Raw genomic sequence first — 25,489 nt, forward strand, 5'->3', positions numbered from 1 at the left:
CTGAATGGAAAAGAATCTTCTTTCTTTTCAACAAAATATTTCAAAGAGCTGTTTAACAAACACCAACTCAACAACAACAAGAACTTTGTGTCCCCGGTAACCTTGGCTCATTATTCTTACACAACGACCAATTTGTAAGAAGATTCCAGGTGAGCAGCTGTCAGTTGGTTACAACAGCAGCAAACCTCCATCACCCCGGAGGTAAAGAGCAGTAAATCTACATAACGCGAGGATGGATGCTCACGGGAAACGCTTGTCAACCACCGCAGCTTGTTGTATGGCTGCAAGTGAGTTGTAATTGGTCCCAGAATAGTTTACAGTCATCATAACGCATAACGTGCTACTGGCTCTGCCTCTTGATCATTTTCCCTGGTTTGCTTGAGCCCAACTGACTTCCTGTGGTAATTGTCACAATCGTAGCTCGTAGCTAGTGTGGCCACTAGGATTACGTTTTAACCATGTGTTATGTTCACAATGTTAGTTTGTAGAATAGCACGTTAGCATGCTGACATTTGTGTGTACAGACTAAGCACAATGTACAGCTTAAGGGTGATGTGACGTTTGCAGGTATATGGTCATAAACCAACATTGATTAAACATTTCAACCTTACGGTACAACGTTTAGGTCAGTCGATCAAATGGTTGTCTGAACTATTCACTCAAAATCAGAAATGGATTCGTCCTCTGGGGACTATGACTGAACTTTGTTGTTCACACACAATCATTTGAGTGAATCTGAAAAATCCAAAAAAGAAAAGATAAGAAAACTACAGGAAAAGTAGTATAATTAATATTCTGGGGACAACATATATCTGAACAAAATATCATCTAGATCAAGCCAATCCTTGGTATAATAGAATCTGACCAACTAGGGAACCATCATCATCATCAACACTGACAGCTGATGCTAAATAGGCCATTGTGTAAGAGGACTGCCATTAAACAACAACAACTAGAATCCAACATATGGGCCTGTTCTCATTTTCCTATGGGATCATTCCACTTCTGTCTGGTGGACATTTTAGGAGTAGGAAATATACAGCAATAAAACTTCATGGTGAGCTCAAAAGTAACAGAGGAGGATGGGGAGAATGTGCGCAGAGAGTTAAAGTGGATCAGAGACAAATTAAATGAATAACTGGCCACCCGAGATGACACTTCCTAATGGGAGCGACGGACTAATGTCACGTAATGGCCACCAAGCATCCCATCCCTTGAAAGGGGTGCTTGTTTGTTATTCCTCGTCCTCACTAAAACAGGGTTGATTGAATAAAGGGAGGTCAGGTGATTAATCAAAATGTATAAGACGCATACTGTGTGCTGAGCCCCGAGGTAGCGCTCTCTGCTTTGTGCGTGTTGTGTAACGCCATTGTGCTGAACAGACATCTTTTAAGGTGAATCAACTTCTTCCATGAACTTGTAAGGGTTTGATGCATTTTAAGAGCAATGCTGAGGGACAGTTTAAGGGGGGGGAATTAAAACACACTCTACGCCAAAATGCACTTAGTGCGGAAACCAATGATTCGACCAAAAACACAGTACACGGTACACAGAAAGTTCCACTCCACTTCCACGCCTATGCATTGTCAACACCACCTGTGTCTCATTGCTTACTTATGCTTCCTCTCAATAATAAGCAGCTCTTGTATGATTTATACCCGTAGTGCATTTTCAACAGGGGGGCTCTACCTTTGGTTGTGATGGCAGGCTGCTCCCCAAGTAGCAGTTTTAGTCTCTTGGCGTGGATTTTACCCTGGTAGTGTGACTGTGCCACCACCGCTGAGGTGAAGGACATGTTGCACAGCGTGCAGCACTTGTTCTTGTCCACGTCGCCCTGGTCGCCGCCCTAAAAAAAACACACACACACACACACACACACAGTGAGATTTAATCAATCATACTCACAGAAACCCGTGTAACATTCACTTCTCTTCTAAGAAAAGCTTAAAACGCTTCCAGCAGTCCTAGAGTCCTGAAACCCTGGTGGGATGCAAATGGAGTCGATGGCGGGGATAGTACAGCTGATGGAGGACGGCGCTCTGAGTTTCCATCTGTGCGAGCTGCAACACACCCCCATTATCCGAAGAGCATGTGAAGGACGCGGGAGAGAGATGGATGCTACCGTTTCTACTGGGAAAAAGCAAGAGAGGAACAAGGCCCCAAACAGTCATGTTCCCTGGGTCAAGGAAAGGCTGAAAAATTTAGACAGGGCCTGAGCTTTAGGTTCTGATATGGGGACACATTGGGTCCATTGACATGGAATCCTTTCTGGAGCCATGATCGCTGACATGTCATTTGACATTGGATGTATCACATCATTTCACTTCAGCTTCTTTTGTTCTTCTTTTAGGCCGTGGCTGAGTGGTGGAGCGGGATGTCCTACAATCAGAGGATCGATGAATGTATGAAGGAGCATCCATTCACCAACTCCACAGATAGGCTCAATTAAATAAAGTGCTTTAAAATGAAGCACCATTTAGCTGACTGCAGCCCTGAATGGGATAACTGCCTTCCAAAAGTCAACAGTTCTATCTTTAATAAACAACAATGGATTTTGACAAAGGCTGATTTTCCAGTAGTGGTTTAATTTAACATGCATCTATTGCCATTCATTCCTGTATTTTTGTTTCAGTTTCATCTGCATTTTATATCTTACATTTGAATTGTCCTTCATCACATTTTGTCCTTATTGATAAATCAACTGACTTTAAGATCTTATATCATATCTCATTAGTTCTTATTAAGATATCCTTCATTATGTAGGTCACATCCGACCAGGGGAATATGACCGTGTTGAAATATGTCCCCCACCAAGGACCCTCGACAGTACCGCCATGAGGTATTGATTCATGACTGCGGCAGTTGTCTATTCTGACTGTCTCATCACTGGGCTCTATTTCACATAATGCAAAAAAAAGTAGTGCCCGTGAAAATGTTCTTAATGGGAACGCCGGGGGCAAAAGAATCTCTCACTGAGAAAATAATGGTTTGGAAAGATGGGCCGTAGCCTCAAAAATAAATTTCACTTCAATTTCTTGACAGTGTCGACAGGTTTGTAATGTCTGTAAATGCAAAACCAAGTAGTGTGTGAGCGAATGTGTTACACCAAGACCTTTTTAAATTGGAACTTTATCTGAATGGCTATTTGCAGCGAACTCTGATCTGCTGCAGATCACCACTGTGTGTGTGTGTGTGTGTGCGAAGACAAAGACACAGTTGTTCCTCCCACTGTGTGATAAGAGCAGAACACTGCTGCGCTCTAAGTCATTCTGATAACTGAAGCACACACACACACACACACACACACACACACACACGTCGTCCTTGGCCTTGTCCTTCCCTGAGACACATGTGCACCAGCACACTTTTCCTTCAGCTCGTAGCGGGAGACGCGGACGGATCCACGATTTCATGGTTGATTAAGACTGGATGAGGGAGGAATTAATTGCAGGGAAATGAAATAAATGAAGCGATAGGTGGGTGTGTTTTTGTGAAAATGTCAATCATAGTGTAATATACAGAACTGGAAGCCAGGGTTGATCAGTGTTCTGTGTTTTGGGTGGATACAGCACATGCCACAGCGTAATACATTATGTGAAATGATTAGGAAGGTGAAGGAATTTTTTATATGCTCAGCAACTTAGTTTTTACTTTTTTTTTTTTTTCCTCCTCGCCTTTAGGTGACAGAAAACCCATGAGTCATCTGAAACACAACATATTCAATCTCGGCCATATTTCAGCAGTCATGTATGGTGTGCTTCAATTTTCTATTTTTTTTCTCTCGGCGTAATCACAACCCAGCAGTGAGAAATAATTGGAGTTCTGCATTGGGCGCCATGTAGTGCTGTGCTGCACTTCCCTGCGAACGGAACTGATGGAGACGGACAGAGAGAGGTTACATTTAGGTGGGAGAGAGAGAGAGAAAGGGCACGGGCTCCTTCACTCAGATTCATGTGAGGAATAATAAAATAATCCTTTTGATTTGTAAGCAGGAAATTCTCTTTGCTCTTTCACATTTCGCATCGCTTCGTTTATAAGTGAAGCGGCCCCCGTCCTTGGCGGCACCGTAAAACAGACGGGCAGCGCGCGCTCCGACCGCTGTTTTCTTTTGCGCCCTGCATCGCACACGCCAAAGCGTCGGCGCCTTTTCCTCTGCAGCGCCGGAGTCAACAAGCACCGCTGTCTGAGGCAATGACACTGGGTCGGCCTCGGCCCCCTCGGCCCCGGCTTGGCATCGCATGATGGGTGGGAATAAATGTCCAGGAACTACTACGACTCTGCACTGCTTCTGCGTTTTCAGAGGAACGCAAGGGCACGCAGACGCAAGAGGCCCCCCCTGAGTGCGTCGACCAATTCTAGACTTGCTTCAAAAGCCACGCAAGCCCCACGCAGCCCGCAAGGCTGTGATTGGTCCGCTAAGTGCACCCTTTCCGATTTCATAGGAAATACAACCCGTCATTTGGCGGACTATAAGACCCCCCCCCCCTCGACCGGCAAACCAACGTTTGCCGGTCGAGGGGGGGGGGGTCTTATAGTCCGCCAATGACCGGTGGGGTGTACAAAGTTGACACAAGCCCCAGCCTTAAGGCATTTGTCGAAGAAAAATAGGCCAGCCAAGTGCAAAAGGAACCCCCTGTAAAAAAAATAAAATAAAAAAAAGGGAATTGCTCCCAACAAAGCTGAGGACATTGCAGTGTATTGGCGCCAAGGGGAGCAGACAGGGGAGCGCCGAGCGCGGCTGGCACACTGCTGCACACAAAGACGTGACCTTGGAATGGAGCGGCAGGCGGCCCCAAAAGGGACAGTGAATAAACGCCTCCTGGACGCGCCAAGGAAGTGAGTCCCAGATTCAAGTTTGTTGAAGTCAACTCAAAGGAATCGAAAAGTGGCAAAAAAACACTTGATTTAACGCTGAAGCTGAATCTAAAACTCGTCAGAGAAAAAGAGAGATTACGATGATGATAAAAAAAACGAATGAGGCCCATTGATCCAAAATGTGCCACCGTGCCCTTGTCCTTTCACAAGGTCAAACTATTCCCTGCTCATGCTTATCTTGGCCGTGTAACATCATTGTGAACGGCGGGGGGTCACCCCGTGCACGACCCGGCCGAAGGGACTCTGAGGATACTCAGATCCGTTACACCAACTCAGCACCGCGTGCAGCTGGCCCGTGGCTGCGCAGTCGGCGCTTTTGGTGAACCGCGCGAGGCTCACGCGTTGGCCCAAGTTACATTTCCTCCGTTGGAATCGGGCCCGAACTTGATGATGAGGTGCAGACAGTTTTGCTAAATACGGTCGCGGCGCGTTAACGGCTTGAGATGACATGGGGGCAGACATGTGAAGCAACGCGACTCCTTATGTTTTACCTCACATTTCATCACACCTCACATCTGGGACTGCGCTATTATCTCTAAATCACCTAAATTGAAATACAATAAATTACCTGGAAAATGATTTGCTCGCCATGGCCGTTGTTTTGCTCCCATTTGGAAGGAATTATCATTCGATCTGTACGGTCTCTGGAGGCTCCTTGCCAGGGTTTTGCTTTCTGCAGGGTTTTGTTGAATTCCAGCCCTTTATAAAAAGGCCCTCTGGCCCCTCAGAGCAGCAATTCAAATTCATCTCCTTTTTGAAGCTCAGAGGATGTATAAAATGTGAATGCGTTTAGGAAGAGAAATGGAGGCATGGAGTCCAGGTTGCCCAGTGAAAGGAGCAGCAAAAACAGTAAGGGGCTTTCTTCCTCCCCCTCGGGTCATTTTTCAAACTGAAGTAGATCGACACCTCGGTTCTCTGGAAACGTTTGATGCAATATGTAACACTGAGTTCCCTCTATGTGTATTAAGCTTTGTGTAGTGTGGAGTCTGTGTGCATTTATCTGTTTGTGCCGAGCCTTGAAGTGATATTCGACTGCTCCGTTTTGATGTGTCACATGAATAAAGATGGGATTCAGAGTGCTGTTAGAAATGAGCACTTAAGGAAACCAACTTTGGGAGCTCGAGAAAACTTCACGAGAAACCCAAAAGGTGGACATGAAGTACGGCATTATTTTTGTGAAATGTACTCATCGGCAAACTCCGTGTTGCATTTCTGAACAACTCCCTGTAAGTGTTGAAAGAAACTCATGTCATCGGTATAAAAGCTCTGTCTTCATTCATCATAACTGTGGGGATCTTTGTTTTTATATCATATTAGTACATGATACGTTTTGCTCCATCTGCTAAGGTAAAAATAGGTCATATGCAAAAATGCAAATATGTATGCTGCACATATATCATGGACAAGTTTGAGTACTTTATGTTTTCTTACAGCAATACATGTTTGTTTTTTTGGGGGGCCGAGCTAGCGTTCTGTTGTCATACTACAGATTTGGTTGATACAGGCTATACAAAATGTGTGTGAGTGTGTATGTATGTGTGTGTGTGTGTGTGAAGTGTGTGCGCACCAAAATGTGCAATCTGTTTGATATTGCTCCAGGAGAGGCTGAGCCAACGAGGCATGAGGCTGCAGTCACTTCTCGTTCGGTCGAGGCAGCGCGGGACACCTGTGTTTGCTCCGTCTGTGGACAAGAACCCTTCGGCCAAGTTGTAGGCCTGATTTAATGGAAGTCAGTTGAACTCATTGACAGGGAAACACTTGGCACCAGCCAAACAGCTGTACGGGTCTGTGCATGTAAACATTTACAAAGGATGTTACAGGATATTACTACTTTACATAATACGGAATAGTCTGTATCAGAGCAATCAGAAAATATAACACAATCATTTGGAATCAGGAAATCGTCTCACTGATTAAAGACGGATGTCAGAAGTATCAGAAGTATTGTAATGTAATATTGTAAATTTGGGGATAAGCTTAAAAAGGTATAATAATAGAGAAATTAAGTATTGCTAAAAGGGGTTTAGAGATGTTAAAGCACCTATGCCAATTCATTTTAAGCCATGCCAGAAAAATGGGACTAAGGTTGTGTTGTTCTGACTGTTGGTCTTCCACTTTATTCTGTACAAAGAAATCTTTAATTTATGAACGGTTTGGCATGTAATTGTGTGCAGACAATTGTGGTCCCGAGAGGATCATTCCTATTGATCAATGTGATCAGCGGATGTTTTATTTATCCTTTGCAATATGTCATCATCTTCTCGATCAGTGACATTAAATTAGATCCAAATCCACAGGACCTTGATAATGTATCCTAATGAAATTGGACATCCTCAGATTTTTGTAAAACAATCCATATAAACTGAGATGAGTACAACGTCTCAGAAAGTGACTTTATACCAATCCAGTCTTTCCCATTGAAACATTTGTCCCAAAAGCAAGCTTCTCTGCACCGCATGAACCAATCCCTCAGCAAACATTTGAAGTCGAGCAGTAGCCGTGACTGGGCTTCTACTGGAGTATTGCATTCAGCCCCCTGAGACTTACTAAACCAATCAGTAGCCTGTTTTGTAGTATTAGCTCCTACGTGTGAAGGTCCCCGTGAACTGCTGTGATGACAACCATCTCCACACTGAGGTGGGACGAACCCCAAGGATCCAGCACGACACCACATTCGTGTTATCGAAGCAAAGTGTCTGCAGGGTTAATGGATGCCTTTGGCGTGGATTCGATTATTATACAGATTATTCTGTATTGTTAAATTGTCCGTTATTATCCACGGTAGGAAAAAGTCATGGGGATGAGTCAGTTATGTTGCATCAAATCCACTATTATAACGTGGACACTATAAAAATCTGCCTATAGCTATACTCTGTAGTACTTTACAGAGTCAGCGCACAGCAGGTTGCACGGCTGACCACATTCCCAGATATATAATGTGGAAGGATGTAGCTAATTTGCATGTCAATATTATATTCATTTGATCCATTGAAAGCACATGCATTACAGTGTTCGTTCTATACAGGAAAATAGGAATATTTATTAGCACACATGGAGAAATCATGTGAGTTTTAGCCTTTTTATCATATAAAAAGAAAAATAGACAAATGTCAGAAAAGAGCTTTAACTGTGAACGTAACTTGTGTTTGTTATGTCCACCACTAGGGTTTGGTTTTAATGGTTTCTTACAGTCATAAAAAAGTGAACCACTTTGTGAACCAGAATGGACGATGGTCACAGTGTTTAAAGGCAGTTGCACATCCAGGACATTGAATGCAAACCAATTTAGTAAAACATAAAAAGGACAAAAGTGGTTTATCCGTTTGAAAGATGATTTTCAATGACTCATTTGAGCCAATAATGAAAAAGACCAAAATATAGAGGCATTTCATTCAGAGGCTTTATGAGAGCTGTATTTACAAAACCTTCTGAAGATCCAAACATTACATCCGTGAAAACAATGTAAACCATTTATTGTGCGGGTTGTGCGGAGCCACAGTCATTTGTAGCGCCGCATGGCACTACTTAATAAGCATGCTGCCTTTTTTTTTTTTAAATCCCTCTTGTAAAATAAAATAATCTTATAGGCTTTTCTCATTAAATAAGGAATGTCTGGATGACCATAAAGCAATTGATAACACCATCTGCAGTTAGGTACATCACAAACAAAAAGTAAAGTAAAGTCTTCCTGGCTTGAGAAAATGTCCCAACACGTTTGCATGCTGCGGACCTTAAGCCGAAATGTGCAGTTCTCAAACATCTTTCTACATATTTCATCCTGGGCATAAGAAAGCTTAGAAGGACATTCAGCTGATGTCTAAACGATAAAACAGAAGACTGAGTGAACTGCAATAACAAACCGAATCCTTCCCGAAGGGTTAAATGTATTCATCATTTGTCTCCCAGGTCAAATTAATATGACTAATAACTAAGAGTAGCTTGACTAGTAAACCAGGGAACAACAAGGATCTCTGCCAAAACATCACCAGACTGCTCCAAAAAAAAACCCAACAACGCTCAATTCAGAGCCCGTCACCCAAAAGACTGTATTTTACCATCAAAACCCCCAAAACATCTAATCCCTGAGATTACTGTAGATAACTGACACTCAGGTTAGCGCAGCGACTACCATGACCGGCAGCGTGTACAGTTGTCACATGTCATCAGCTCAACCAGGTCCAGACGCCGGCCATGCCAGACCGTGCACACTTACACACGCCCCCGCCCCCCCCCCCCCCCCCTCCCCATCCCCGTCCGCCTCGTCTCTGGAGGCGGTGCGGCTGAGTGTATTTTTAGACCGTGCCACCTTATAAGCGCAGCCTGGTCGCATCACATCTGTGTAGTTTAAGTGGAGCCCTCTCCCATCAAGGCAATGTGCCCTTTTACCAAGAGCCTGAGGTCAGACTGCAGACCCAACATAGATTCATTGTGACACCTGAGATAAAAAACAACAAACAAACAAGGATGAAATAATAATGTGTGAGGCTGCGTTTGGTTTGATCACAGATGATGTCACCCTTGCTTCGAAAGCCAAACAAACGTCGATATACTGTAAGATGGTTTAGGAGCTTAAAGTCCAAATCAAATCCCATTTCTCCCCTCTGTGATCCAAAAAATTGCAATTGTGTTTTTTAAACGTATTGCTAGTGGTTTTGTATTACTAAAAGGAAGAAAGAGACACTTCCGCTGTAGCCTGCATGCCATTGGCTGACAGGTGCTGGTATGGAGGAGCAAGAACCACATCAGGATCTGACTGGACCCATTTGGAGTTTGCGGTTACGTTTACATGCCCCTGGAACTATTTAGCTGTCTGGCTGGTAAAACTGATGCGTGTAGTGCAGTTTTAGAATCCTCATCGCAAGGCATTTAAGTTAAAAGTGGAAGGATAACAGCAAAGGGTTGAGAGAAGAGCGAGGGGACGGCAAGCGACAACACAGAGAGGAACTGGTTGCGGTTTTCTCGGGGCATTTGCGCTTTGTGTGACCAGCCTATTCAGATTTTGGCCTGTTCTGATATTTCTAAATACAATTTAGAGGGATGAGGCATATGTTATCACAATTAGGCCCCATATTCCCCCAAATCCTGGCAGCTCTGTGTTCCATCAATATCATGGATGGCTCAAGATCAAGACTGTTAATGTCTTTTTGAGATAGTACAAAATCCTATAAAAGTCAGACAGTGGGGCCTGTACGGATTGTCTTGATTAGGTTTAAAGTTTAAGTAATAGTAGTGAGATTGGTTTACCTCGATAATCTTCCCCTGAACATAACCAGTCATAGGGCAGGTCGTTTCTTTGCCATAGAAGGTAAAAAACACATTGTAAATAAATAATTGTTCTAGTTCTGCAGTAGCAGGCCTTTGGAACAACTGAATTAGGTTGTAGGGAATGAAAAAAAAGGGTTGTAGGCCTTGCACTTCTTGAGGTAATGATCTGAGAGAACATACTGCTGAGGGACCCACCCCCATTGACAGCATTCCTTTTCATGAAAAATTGAAAATCAGTTGACAAAACAATCAATCACAATTAAATAACTCTTCATCGACAGATTTAATAATGTAATTTCTCCAAAAATTGTTAAAGGACCGTCTCCCACTAAATCAGATTCATCAATAAAAGTGTCACTGCAGAAATACAATCAAACTGGAAATGATTTACTTTGTGGGAAAGGTTTAATTTTCCCGGGAGCAAACCTGTCTGTCTGTCAAATCAAATCAACAAAATGATATATAAAGATGTAAAAACTATCAAATATATGTAGACACAAAGAAGCACGTGTGCATATTTTATGACCATTGGCAAAGCACCCAGGGCACACGGTGGTTCTGAGTGTGCATGCAGCATCATGCCACCGGTGGGCTTTTTCTGCTTCAGTGGTTTCCAGAACCAAACCGGAAGCTTCGAAGCGCACAAGATCCTTTTGTTCCAGACCGGACATTTGCGGAGGTGCCAGGCATTCGCAGAGGTCACGTCGAGACCACGGTGATGTTAGTTTTTGTGTCTGTGGGCATACATTTTGGCACATTAATCCATGAGATCTACCCCTCCTATGAGACTCAACTGTCTAACCAGCGTGTGACGGTGATGTTTTGAGGAGTGCCGACAACAGAGCCTCCTTTTCCTTGCTTTGCACTCTTCAGTTTCAGCTGTGCTCCCTGAGGCCTGTGGATTCTACCATAGGTGCCATAGATACGTCAGTGGTGCATGATGTCAATTGTCATTTGTTAATGTTAAAGAAAAAGGCCGAGTTGCTTTATTTATTAGTTTCCCCGATTACAGCCTGTTCTGTATGTACTCTGTTTATTGTCGGATTACAGCAGTACAAGTACTTGTGACCAGACATTCACATTTCTATTACTCACTAAACTTCAAGTTTGCTTTACAATTGAGAGGAAACCGATGCAGAAAATGTGTCCAAGACCATTACTCCTGACACCAACACTGTGCAATTCAATGCTAATTTAATTAAAGCTGACCAAAATCTAGCTGTAACCTGTGACGACCCTCCCCCTCAGATGGCTGTGGTCCTGCTCTCCCAGGAGCTTCCTGGTGGGAGGAGCTGAAACACTTTGACTCTAATTGGGACCTCCAGGAGGAGAATGAAAGACAGCACTTCAGGGAGTGTGTGTGGTCTCTCTTGCAGCAGCAGCAGGGCCTGCTGCACCTGCCTCACCTCAAAACAAACTGTATATTGACAGTGTTTGTGTGTGGCCTCCCTTTTTGTTGGTAACACCTAAGTTCTGACAGGAAGACCTTTTCTTTCGTGCATTAGCCTGTAGTTTATTTCTCATGCTCACTGATATTTCCTGTTCAGGGCTGTCAATCAGCTGTTCAGATTACTGGTCGAGTTCTGAGCGCTAAAGACTCTGATGACTTTATCACCACATAGCATTTATTAATAATAAACAATTATCTTTCTGACACGTCTCTCCATTAGACTGAGCAGCAGAAACCCCCGAGCCTCCTGCCACCAGTGTGGCAATTACTCCCTTCTATGACTGACCCACTTTCAATTGTGTTGAATGCAGTATTCAAAATCCACTGAGGATAAACTCAATGTAGCCTGCTTTCTGACTTCTGGTTTCAAATGTTACACACACACACGCACACACACACACGCACACACACACACCAGCTTGAGAGGCTGCAGGTGGTCAACTCTCGTCATGAAGCGGGGCAGCGGCAGCAAAGAAGAACAAAAGATACCTCACTCCTCATTTCCTCTCTCTCCACCCCGTCCAAACCGGAGCCGTCTGTCTGCTGCGACAGATATTAACCCCCCGAGGTTGATTTAATTCAAATAGCAGCGAGGCTCAGAGGGGGAGCTCACTGCTCCCTCGGCTCCGACCCTGGATTCTGCATCGAGATGTCTTCCACAGACGTCCATGCGCTTGTGAACACGTCTCTACGGGCTGATTGGATGGTGGCCGTCCTGCTGGATTGGGTCTCTTTACAAGTGATTCATTGTGGGCCTTGCATGGAAAGGGCTGTGGCTCAAGTCGGGTTTGATAAATGCCTTATGAAGACCATTGTCTGTTTACCACCACAATCGATCCCTCAATCCTGCAGTTGCAGCATTTGCGTTGAATAAGACACACAGCTTTTATATTTAATGAGCTTTGTGTAGTTTTAATGTGAATGGCACAGCCTGCATGCACAATCCAGTCCCTTAATATTATAGATGGTATTATTACAATTGACCAGGCTTTGACATGGTAAAGCTTATCCTACGTAAGCTGTACCAGTCACAAATCATCTGAGACACTACACCCTGGAGGCAAGTTCAATACAGGCTCATTTATTCAATGGGCTCACAGACTTTATGGCCATTGAGTTAATCCTATTACTTGTGTTTCCTTTACAGCTTCTATCCCTCAAAACTAATTTGTAAAACCTGTCCATTCGAAGCCAACACCAGTTCACCTTCACAGTGGTCTAAGCAGTCTGAGCCAATGTGTAACATGAAGATACATTAAAAAGTTTATCATAAGGGGCTTTTGTTGACTAAATATTAATGTCTGAAAACAACATTGTTAAGAGCAGCAAGGGTTTTACTTTCTCGTTGTGCTAAAGATAACAGGCAAAATGATGGAAAGGAAATGAGATGAACAGTTATGAGTTGGCATTTAGAGCAAAAGAAAAGATGAAAAGTCATTCAAAGTAACTGATAATAAAGGATCCAGTGGATTAAGTGGAAATCACTGCAAGAAAAGTAAAGGATAAATTTACGAGTACGAGCAGAAAGGAAACAAGATTCAGGGAAGGAAAGGAAAGTATTGGAACAGAGATGAGAGACAAGGAAAGAAAAGTCTAAAATGAGGGAGGTAGAAAAGGAAAGGATGCAATGTATCGCAAACGAAATGAGAGGAAAGTAGGAAGAAAATAGTGAGCCAGGAGGAAAGGTGGTGGGTGTATATAGTGCATTAAACAGAAACAGCGTGGTCAGACTGGATGACGAGCTGAGGCAGCGAGAGAAAGCAATGCGTCTCTTTATCTTCTTCAGATGCTTGTTTCAAGATTGTTAGTTGTTAGAGAAGGCTCCCAGCAATCAGAGCCAAGACCAAAGTCCATCCAACGTCTCCTCACCAACCTTAAACTCCACTTGGAGGGAACTCGGGGTGGAAATTTCCCTTTCCCCTGGGACTCTACCCCAAAAAACCTTGACGCGCATCATGAAATCTCAAGGTGTTCACGTGAGAGGTCACAGAAAGCGGGTACACCAATATACGTCTTTCCCCTACGCCAGCCAATCAACACACAGCAACACCAGACACTTATTGGGCAGGAAGTGGCAGGCCTGACACTGGCGTCTGTCCAACACGTCGCGTCTTAATTAACCCCACGGGGGAGGCCGGCAGCGCCTGACACTCACAGCGTGTCCTTGCATTTAATTAAGGGCTAGCCCCCCCCTTTGCGTCCCACCTCTGCCCTCCATCCGGGCTTCTTTTTAAAGAAGATCTGGGGCCTCTGCTGTAGGGCAGCTGGACACGCCGCCGGCTAGACGCTCCAATGACAGCGCCTCCCTCCTTGTGCACTTACACAATGCAGAAGGGAACTGCCCAGCAGCAGCTGGTGTAGACCACAAGCACAGCAGCGCCTGTAACCATGTGACCCACGTCCAGCGAACCAGTGGCAGTCGATCGATAATCAAGGCTGCCGCTGTTGATGTTCTTCCTGAGATGTTCGACGCGGCAGGGGCGGGACGATGGCAAGCAGCGAACGCGGGGGTGCGCGTACAAACACGATGTATGAATCACGAAGAACTCACGTTGTCTGTTCTGAGCTTCTTGGCCGGGCAGCCTCCATCCACAGGATGTAGCATGTAATACAGCCGCACTTTGTTGGCATGTTTCCGACTCTGATGGAGAGAAAAGGAATTGAAAAGGATGAGGTTTAGATCATAATACAACGTATTTGACAAAAATGATTTGCAAACTTTTCAGGGGTGTAAAGTCAGAATATCACATCATACCTTGTATGAATGGTTGGTCAGTATGCAAATGTTGCGTCTCACATCTCATCTCATTATTGTATCCCCATCAAAACACACCCACCAAAGACTCCCCTTGTTTTCATGCCTCGATTTGATCATGTGACAAGATTATCAATATAACGATGCGGATGGCGAGTTTTTGCCTTTTTAAACATCAATGTGTCAGCATGAAAAAACAGAAACCATGAAGGCAGCAGAGCTAAGCTAAGAGTTAAACAGTCCAAGGTGTTTCTTACCCAGCAACAAGCGTGCGCTATGGAACAATCACTTTTTTTTTTTTTTAGCTTGTAACAGCCCGTTAACCTTGTGTGTGTGTTTCCTGTGATATTTTTGTCACTAACCCCTCTTGTCCTTTCAGTTCCTGTCACACCTGCGTTCAATCACCTGCCCCTGTTTCCAACCCCACACATTTACCAGGCATTTTTTTTCTTCTTCTCGTGATAGTTTCTTAGTAGTCATCGTACCACAAGTAAAAGAGCTTCCTCGCCTCGTCTCTCCTCCGGCCCTAAACCGTGACATACCTGGCACACGTCCTAATATTTGAGCGAGCAATAACCCAAAGTGGCCGATAAACTAATTTGAGGAACTTTTTTAAGATGAGATAATCCCTAATTAAGTTATGATACCGCACTGGAAAACTGGAAAAGGTCATACACTTTCAAAATAAACAGGTAGGCAGGTGATTGGATGAATCGGTCAAAGCCATTTAAGAGCATGGTTTCTTCCATCAAGAAAAACCTTCCGTGCTGTTATTTACTCTTCCTTTTAAAGGAGAAGGTTTGCCACTTCTGATGTAGCTCCTGCTAGTGCAGCATCTAATCTACCGTAACCTCTTTATAAACCGCAACTGCTCTTTTGGACAAACAGAGACGGGTAGGACGGGCAGAATTCAGCAATCCCCACGTTGCTGCAGAGACTAACCGTCACGTGACAATGTGTGATTCAAACCGCGTGTACCTTTACCAATCAACACCCTGCTCATCTGGGCTTTTAGAAAACACCAAACGGCGTCATGACAACCACATCTCTGATTGTAGCTGGTTATAAAAAGTCCCACCCTATCAACACTCTACCCGAGCATGGCACTGTGCCTGTCCTGGGCCTGTCACATACACAGAGAGATGGCTTCCGTTGCCGGGTGGAGGATCCATTAGAAAGAGCGGGAGACTGCTAAATGAGGTGCATAATGACGCTCCCTGACACGGGTGTTGATTGATTGCTTCAACAGGATCTGATAGCACAACCACGACAGGATCTGGAAGGACAGATTAGTATCCGAGGAGAAGCTTCGGATATATCAACAGAAAAGATGCCCGAAAGTCGAACGAAACCCCCCCCCCGTGATGCAGTCAGGGGGGGGGGGGGGGGGGGGTTACAGACGAGGAATAGTTTAGAGTTCTGAGATGGCATCTGGTGAGGCACGTAGCAGTGTGCACGTTATTATGTCAGGCATGAAGAACAGCCACCGGCTTCTCTTCACAAGGACATGACAGACAAACTCAGCCCGCCTAGTACAGGGGGGGGGGGTAAGCAAGGCTGCAGGAATCTATTTGTCTTGCCTGTCTGGTTTCTTGGCAGATATACAGCAACGTGAGCTTAGCCACTTTTTTTGGGGGGGGGGGGGGCATGATCCAACATGAAAAGCATGACGGATACGTAGCAGTTAGCGCTGCACTGTCTGGTTTGTCTGTTGTTCTCTTTGGTTTTAGCTGCAATCAATGGCCCTCATGGTGCCCACACGCATTATTAGTTATGCCACCCCGAAGGCCCCTTTGCGCTCTGAGGTAACGTCTATTCTTTGCAGCAGAGTTTCTGCAGAGCTGACACTTCCTCCTCCGAACTGGATGGAAGGGTTCCACTCCATCGGCTTACAGACAACGCTGCTTCAAAAGGGCTGTTGTACATATTTGCCTTCATATTTGCATATTTTTAATTATATGTATGCTAATGATCTTAATTATAATGGTGTATTCATTAATTTGCATAGTAATGGCCACAGTATGAAATAAATAATGACAATATGTGTGTGATTCTTTGAGTGTCAAAGTGTCAAAGTAAACATTCCGAAAAAAAGAGTATGATGGCCTATAAGTCTATCAAGGAATAACTGAAGAACTAATTAAAATAATAGTTTTATAAAAGGTAAAAACGTTCCAAAACATGCGAGCTGCGTCTAAAAGGTAAGAAAACATACCAACAGACAAACCAGAAGAGTGCATTTTTCTTGCTACATTAATAAACTGTGGTTTCATGAGGGGTCAAGTACGGGATCGTTTCCCAGCCTGGAGGAGTTATTGTTTCAAATAATCAAGCACAACCCTGCCCATGAACCACATATTTCTTCTATTGAACTCGCTAAGTACCACCGGCATTAAGGAAAGGCAGCTTCTACAGCACGAAGTCCTGATGGAGGATACGCAAGAGTTGTTCAGACGACCAACAACACCTAGGATCGTCAACGGGAGAGGCCCATCTTTGAAATGTCACCTCGTGTATAATGTATTTAACTGAAGGATGAATTCATCCGTATATTTAAAGCGCCCAGGGAGCAACTTGGGGTTCAAAGCCCTGCTCAAAGGCACTTTGACATGTGGTAGAAGCCGAGGATCCGGCCGCTCCCCTTGCGGTTGAAAGACGACCTGCTCCGAAAACCTAGAAAGTCAGACTGCTTGCGTCTGCACAATGTGTCGTGTGTTATTGTTCTGACGGCCTGTTATGGCGAGACACTTTTGTCCGCCGGCCTGTTTTCGTACTCTGTCTCTGATTTGCTTACCCATATATTTTCATCCTAACCCCTCGCAAATCTCCCTCCCCAAGCCTAACCCTGAATATCCACTAAGAGCAATGACTACTATGTAGTAAATAGGACTCTGTAACCCAGGATCACCACACTGGTGGTACTGATGGAGCAGTGTGGATGACAGGTTGAGACTAATTTGTTCCATACCCGGGCATGTGATGAAAGCCTGCGATGGAAAGTCCCTCATGTGGGAGTTTATAAACAACTCTACTCAATGCCAGCAGGTCCCCTGTAGCCTCCTCCCACTGTACTGCACAAAATGTTAACTTTTACCACTGCGCGCATCATTCAAAACTGCTGAGATATACATGTGAGCTCTCTGTGTAAATACACAGTTGGTTGTACCAAATACAATGAAATGTGCAAATAGCAAATAGAGATATATGCACGAATCAATGAGATGAAGATCAGCCTTTTTGCTGTTTTTTTATTAATACATTCAGTATATGGTGATGCTGCATAATAGTTAGAGCTACATAGACAATGGTGTCACAAATAAATAAAAAATGTTATATTGAAATTCATTCCCAGGCCAGCAGCTTAGGATCTGGGAGGGAAGTGTTAGAAGTTAAACTGCAATTGGAAGATGCCAAAAGATTTGCAATCGCTGCAATAGTTTACAGACAATAGCCTTCTGTGCTGAAACATTGGGGCTTAGCAACTGTTCAACAGGTTCACACACTGGTACATTTCTTCCTCTTGCATCTTGAATTGTTTTTTTTTTTTCCTCTGACATTTTTCAAAAAACTATAGGACGTGTTGCCATAGCATTTGGTGCACCTGTAGTGTTCAGTATCTCAGTCTAATGTCAAATGGAAACGGCATGATTGAATCCACAGGATCTATAACGACAGTTCAACATGATGTCTGAGAGCATTCGATTAGATGATGGTGGCTCCTCTAGTTCATTGTGTCAACAAACATAAGTCCCCTCGCGACGATTTTCACCCCTTAGTAAACTAAATGGGAACCAGGACCGTGTGTTTGGGATGAGGCCTGCAGGATTCCTTAGGTCTATGTGATTTGGAGTAATTGGGTGAAAACAAGCAACGTATTACAGCGAAACCCAAGTGACTGAGAATAAACAGCGGCGAACGGCATGCAGGTGAGAAGACTCAGACACTCGTGAGACGCTGGCTAGGGGAAGACACTTTCATGTCAATCTGTGGGTGTTATTGCAGCTCATCAGCTTTTTGGAATATGATCAAAGAGAATTTAAACGGACTGAGAACATAACACAAATATACTGCAAAATGCTCAATGTGGGACACCTTTGTACCGGAGAGAAACAAATCCATACTGCAAAACCACCCCTCACATCTGTCTCATCCAGTACGGTGGGGTGTCGATCACAGTCTCTGAGTGACGTGCCAATGTGGAACCGCAATAGTGACAGGCTGCATGCAAATGAGCTAATTGGCATTGGTCTGAGGGTATTCATTTACAAACGTATTTGCAAAATAAATGTATTTTTGTATGTATGTATTATTTAAGAACACACAAATAACAGGATATAAAACTTTTTGTATCTTCCAGGACCTTTGCCCTCGCTCAAAGACCGTCCTTACCAAAATGACACTGCTTCAGGTGGGACTCTAACGCAGTGTTCACGACTGTTTGATACCACAGAGTGCAGGTGTCAACCTGAAGCCCCCTACCGGATGGTGTGAGGGTGTTTTTAATCCTCCTTTTGCTGCAGATATTAAATCCCACCCAGAGACGATCCGCCCCCCCCCGACCCAGTAATAACCACCGCCCAAATTCCCTGTGTTCGAAGCGCTGTCATTACATTTTAAAATTAATCTCTTGAGAAAAGAGAAAAGCAGTTTTCAAGGTTATTGATCGGTTATCCAACCGGAGACTCATTTTTGTTCTTGACGTCTCACATCTGCAGTCATCTGGACATCAGGCCGACCTCGGACCTGAAAACGTGTGATGCCAGTCAAATGCAAGTCTTTCCAAACCAGTTGTGACTGAGGTCAGGTGACCTCTAAGACACTACTGGAACAGGGATTCTACGCCGTCCAGTCAGCCCAGGGCCCTGAGCTACACCGTCCCCCTCCAGTCTGCAAAGCGCCGCGCTGCATGAAACCCCCCCCCCCCAGCAATCTCCAAACAGATCGTGGCTCGTTTTCAGCAGAACAGCCGGTGGTTTTGCTTTCTAAGGGAGACCTCCAAGGGTTCGACGGTTTCACCAGAGAACGTCAAAGTAGCAGAGTTGAGAGAACTTCCAATGTTTGCCTGACACCAGGCTTCAAAATACACCTCCTGAAGAGACCAGCCTCCACGGACCAGGTGAGCTTCCACCACTTTGGAGCAAGATGAACTATCTCTAGAGCCACTTGATGGATGGTTGTGCGCTCAGACAGAGAGAGCCTGGGACTTTTCCTCTGCTGATTACTCAGCCTGAAGTCCCTCCACAACTCTGACATTGTTTGACACGATTTTTGGAATGAAGCCGAACACAGAACAGCCAGCAGAATACGCTGCTTGCATGAAACGCACCAAATATAATCATGGAAATAATAGCGGGGTATGAATCTGATTGTCTCGACATTTGTAGTGAGGTAGTTTTGCAGTTGTGTTTCTGTAGTATTTTGTGTGACTGTTACTTTTATCTAACCTCACCGTTGCTAATTATGATTCTCCATGGCTGTATTAAGGAAGCTGTAATCGCGGTGACACCTGCTATTTTTATTTGATTATTGGTTATTATTTTACTATTTTGTAAAGCTTTGTTTGTGGGTTGGTTTTTAAATCCACGAAATGGAAATTCAGCATGTTATCCTTCACTACCACACTGGGAAGACACTCTTTATCGAACGCTTACATTATTACATATTTTAAATCAATACAATATTTTATTTTTTAGCAAGATTTACTCTTAATCGTTCGTTTTCTATTCTTTAATACAGAAAAATTGAATGTGAAATATAAAGGGCTTTTCTGTGATCTAAAAATGATGATATGATGAGAATATACAGTTGATGCATTCAGAAATGATTATTCTGGAAACGACAGTATTTAAATCCAAACTAAGGATTGTGCTTGCACAAACTTAATCCCAACTATGTGATGAAGCCATATTTCTGTCTTGTGATGTAACACGTCGAAATGTCCTCATTTGAATTCAGCTCCATGAGGATCCTTCTTTGTAGCATTACTGTTACGTGTGTACTTCCCATCAACTCTGTCCTTTCTTGTCCCTTCTTGTGGCATTAATTTATTTTTGTTGGTCAAATCCTGCAGATTTATGTTGTTAAAAAAATAGAAGCAGCTAATTTAACTTTTGACATGAATGACGGCTGCACATTAGGAAACAGTTATTTCAAAGACTTTTGAAACAGCTTTAGTAAGTACAGCTGCAGCACAGTGAGAAAGCTTCCCTACTGTTGGTACAATCAGTGCACTTCCCCATCGTCCTCCCAACGTGATCATGGTCACATGGTCTGAGAAAGGTGCTCTATAAATAATTCGTCTGATACCGTTTGGCTCCACTGAAAACTTTCCATGGACGCCCAATGAACGTCAGACCGCGCCGGCGCTGAGTCGTGAGATGCAACACCTTACACTGTAGTACCATACACTGTAGTACCTTACACTGTAGTACCATACACTGTAGTACCTTACACTGTAGTACCATACACTGTAGTACCATACACTGTAGTACCTTACACTGTAGTACCATACACTGTAGTACCATACACTGTAGTACCTTACACTGTAGTACCATACACTGTAGTACCATACACTGTAGTACCTTACACTGTAGTACCATACACTGTAGTACCATACACTGTAGTACCTTACACTGTAGTACCATACACTGTAGTACCATACACTGTAGTACCTTACACTGTAGTACCATACACTGTAGTACCTTACACTGTAGTACCATACACTGTAGTACCATACACTGTAGTACCTTACACTGTAGTACCATACACTGTAGTACCATACACTGTAGTACCTTACACTGTAGTACCATACACTGTAGTACCATACACTGTAGTACCATACACTGTAGTACCTTACACTGTAGTACCATACACTGTAGTACCATACACTGTAGTACCTTACACTGTAGTACCATACACTGTAGTACCATACACTGTAGTACCTTACACTGTAGTACCATACACTGTAGTACCATACACTGTAGTACCTTACACTGTAGTACCATACACTGTAGTACCATACACTGTAGTACCATACACTGTAGTACCTTACACTGTAGTACCGTACACTGTAGTACCGTACACTGTAGTACCTTACACTGTAGTACCATACACTGTAGTACCTTACACTGTAGTACCTTACACTGTAGTACCATACACTGTAGTACCATACACTGTAGTACCTTACACTGTAGTACCATACACTGTAGTACCTTACACTGTAGTACCATACACTGTAGTACCTTACACTGTAGTACCTTACACTGTAGTACCATACACTGCAGTACCTTACACTGCAGTACCATACACTGGTACGATTGATTGACCTGAGTAGACGTTTCGTCATCTGTGTGACACGTATTTAGATGGATGGACGGATGGATGAATGGATGGATGAATGGATGGACTACCCTCGACTCTAAAAAGCTGCCCCACACTTCATCACACATCACAGACTCAACACAACAAGAGCAAACAAAAGAGCTCAGAGGGCGGAAAAATTCAATAGAAATATAGAACATAAACACCCAGAGGCATCAATCAGTTTTCCCCTGTTATCGTACCGCATTGCAAACTGATTGATGCCTTGGGGTTTGTCGCCACAGTGCCTCAAACAGGGGTCCACTTCCATGCTGCGGGAGAATTTGTTTCCACAGCCCGATGGAGGCCGTACACGAGGACAGATTAAACCCACTCGAGACCTTTTCAAGGAGCCAGAGTAGAGCACACGGCGTTCACACTGGACCATGGGGGTCAGGTGTAGTAGGAGCCAGCCCCCAGGTCTCCTTACAAACACTTCAACCTGGAACTGGATCACTCACTTACACCGACTACAATAGACATTGTGTGTTCCTTGTATTTCCTTCCTTGTAAAAAGAATGAATGGTGCCTTTGTGTTTAAATTGTGCTCGTCCCAAGGGCCCTCACTCCACTGCTCTATTGCTTATTAACTCATTTGTTTGACTACAAACTCATTTGTTCTCGTTTTGGATTGTATTTATTGTCTTTGTTAAATGTAATAGTTTTTGGGGGGGCATTAGTTTATGTAATTTCTTGCTAGTTTTGTGCAGAGTCTACATAGTTTGTGTGGTTTGGTGAGCCCTTTTTCGTTATCGATCTCACCAGAGTTGTTGTGTTGATTGGATTTTCTCATTTTACAGTCATCATCATGGTTAATTGTTTGTGTTAACGTTCATGTTTTAGATAGTGAAGGCCCCCTTTAATAACCAGATGATACATCCCAAGGGCTAAGACTCTAAAAATATATATTTAAAGAGTATTTTAATCTATTTTAAGCTATTCCCTAGCTATATTCACGTTTGAGTGTTTGTGCGCCACATTTTGGAAGCAGACTATTAAATTAGCAAAATATAATGACATAAATCCTCCAAACAAATTGAAGCTCTGGCGCGAGTTCCCCAGTTTACGTACACCTCACTACAAATGTCGAGACAATCAGTTTCATACCCCGCTATTATTTACATGATTATATTTGGTGCGTTTCAAGCAAGCAGCGTATTCTGCTGCCTGTTCTGTCTGTTCTCCATCCCTCCATTTCCCCATCTCCACCCAAACTACATCAGCTTCATCAAGTCGTCATCATTTAGCCTCATCACCAGGTCTGGACAGCGGGGGCGGGGGGGCGGGGGGAGATTTATCTGACTGCTGCTCAAGGCCGATACCCATCGATTACACATTTCCCTTCAGAGTCTTTATCATCACATATCATTTACTAATAATAAACAATTATCTTTTCTTTAACTGAGCTTCCTCTCCTGATTGCGCTGGCGGCGAAGGCGACTCATCCAATCACCGATGTGTTCTTCCAATCAGCCGACCCGAACACCGGCCCAACGCGTCTCATTCCAAATCATTTTCCCTGTCGCCTTGGATTTGTCACAGTAATACCTGCCATCCTATCCGGTGTTGGAAATAAACCTCACTTCAGCTGGCTCACAGTCTCCAAAGCAATTTCAATCACAGCATAAATCAAAGTTCAATTTGTTGCTCGGACAGGAACCGACTTCATTTCTCACTGTTGGCAGTCGGATGTGAGGAAATAGGAGCCTCGCCACCTCATTGCATTTACAAGAACGTTTGAAACCCACCAGAGTGATTCATGGTCCTTTCCAAGGTTTTAACGATTGTTGGACTCAAACAGCGCACTGGAAGCTGAACGGGCTTTTCCTGCATGAGATTAGTGGACAATGCAGGGAGCAAACCTTTAGACGACTGACAAAGCGCTGTCACGGGAAGTAGGCCACGCCGCCACTTCACCAACTACGCTATCGACTGCAAACAAACACCAACAGGCCCCGCCGGCTTTATACAACGTCCCTCCTTAGAAAGCACAAGTGGTGCTGTTTTATGTTTGTTTACATCACTGACAACATCTCCAACGGGGCCAAAGAAACAAAGCGACCCTGTCAGCGTATGGATGGTACACGCTTGTACCTGTCTACCCATGAGAGCTGCAGTTAACTTTTCCCTTTACTGGTTTTCTTTTTGCTCTTAATTCTGTGACTGGTGTCTATTTTACAGAGCTTGGAGGCCTTTGTTCTTTTTTGTGTGCGCCGTATTTTGAGTGCAGGGCGTTACCTTACAGTGCAATTTATAATTAAAAAACAGTCACAAACAAGCTTGATCAAAGCCTGTGACAAATTGCAATTATTACTTATTTCACATTTAAGGTCAGTTATTTTCTTAGGGTTATATTTTTTATAGAACAAACTTATATTATTGCTTCATTCATTTTTATAATTTTTCATTCATTTCATCTTTTAAGCGGCAAACTTTATTATACAATAATTTAGACTTAATGATATTTTACTCAGGCAGAACATACCCTATCCACTCCTTCTGTTCTTACCTTTCACAATAAAAGCTCTTAACATACACAGTAAACAGTGCATCTGATTACCAGGGAGAATTCAATTTATATTAAAAGTAAACTCAATAAAATATTCACGCTAACTGTAAGAGAATTTACCATAGAGGGATTGTCCAATGCTCGATAGGGTCAATAGGACTATTGGTCCTCTGCCTGCCCAGATCTATTCTAACCTTCTAGAATGAAATGAAAAACAATAATCATTAATGATGACACAAATAAGTGCAATGCACAGAACGAGCGCTTAAAATGTGTAGGACATGTTTTTAACTTATTTACGCTCTTTGTACAAAAAGGAGACACTGCCGTAGGCCACACTGCTTTCTCCTAAAAAAAGAGATGTGCGGGACCAATCCATCAGCGATTTTCTCAAGAACAATTCATCCGCTCAAATTCAGCCGCAGTGCTGCGTTCAGTGTGAAATTGTTTGGAAGGCATTTTGAGGAAATTGCACAACACACACACAGACACACACACACACACGCACAAAAGGGAATGAGACAATAACAGGCAACCACTGTACAGTTTGGGGGAAGCCAGCTTAGCTCTCTGACTGCAGGCATCACTTCAAGCTCACGTCCTCAGGGTGAAGCTGTGGGTGACACAGACCCGCCAACATAACCAGGACCGATGTTAGCTGGCCCACTAAGACAACACAACATGAAAATAAAACCACTTTGAAGTTAGTAAGAAGCACAAATATAATTTACCCACACTTTGTAAAATATATAAATTTGACAAAGTAATATAAATATATATATTTTCCCATTTTTGCCAAGAGTTAGAGGACAAGATTGCTGCAGATTTGTTGTTGTTGTGTAAATTTAGAGCGGCAGCCAGTTAGCTTAGCTTAGTATAACGGTTGGAAAAAGGCTAAGCTTGTTCTCAGGCTATGAAGCTCTAAAGCTCATGGAGTGTCAAGTCTAGAGCAAACACAACAGGCGTTTATATACTTACACCCCTTTATAAATCTTTGGGGTCCAGTATATTTTTCTCTCCTTGACAAAATCCATTTTCATTGAACCCATTTAAGGAAGAGAGGGAAGCTAAAATGTGAAGTCTTATCATCAGACCAAATCCACACTTGAAATAGCTTAAGGGAAATAGACTAGATGATTATGAGGAGCGAGAAGGATGTATTTATTTCTCGACACCCTCACTCCCACCTTCGTATCCAGGCACACGTGCATATGCAGCTGTGATTAACTTTAAATGAAAACTATTTAAAAATGTCAGCTTCCTTAGGAACATCCAA

At 43.5% G+C, this 25,489-nt stretch overlaps 1 protein-coding gene across 2 annotated transcripts in view; it reads right to left on the reverse strand.

Moving 5' to 3' along the window:
- Positions 1 to 25,489, reverse strand: part of zmat4a (zinc finger, matrin-type 4a) — a 74,372-nt gene that overhangs the window by 26,931 nt on the left and 21,952 nt on the right. For both annotated transcript variants that reach the window (XM_037483308.2, XM_037483306.2), the window contains exons 3-4: positions 14,142 to 14,231; positions 1,690 to 1,846 (exon numbers count right to left, since the gene is read on the reverse strand). In XM_037483308.2, the coding sequence (XP_037339205.1) occupies positions 1,690 to 1,846; positions 14,142 to 14,231 (247 nt within the window). The remainder of the gene's footprint in view (positions 1 to 1,689; positions 1,847 to 14,141; positions 14,232 to 25,489) is intronic.

This window comes from Pungitius pungitius, chromosome 5, assembly GCF_949316345.1.
Source record: "Pungitius pungitius chromosome 5, fPunPun2.1, whole genome shotgun sequence".
NCBI lineage: Eukaryota > Metazoa > Chordata > Actinopteri > Perciformes > Gasterosteidae > Pungitius > Pungitius pungitius.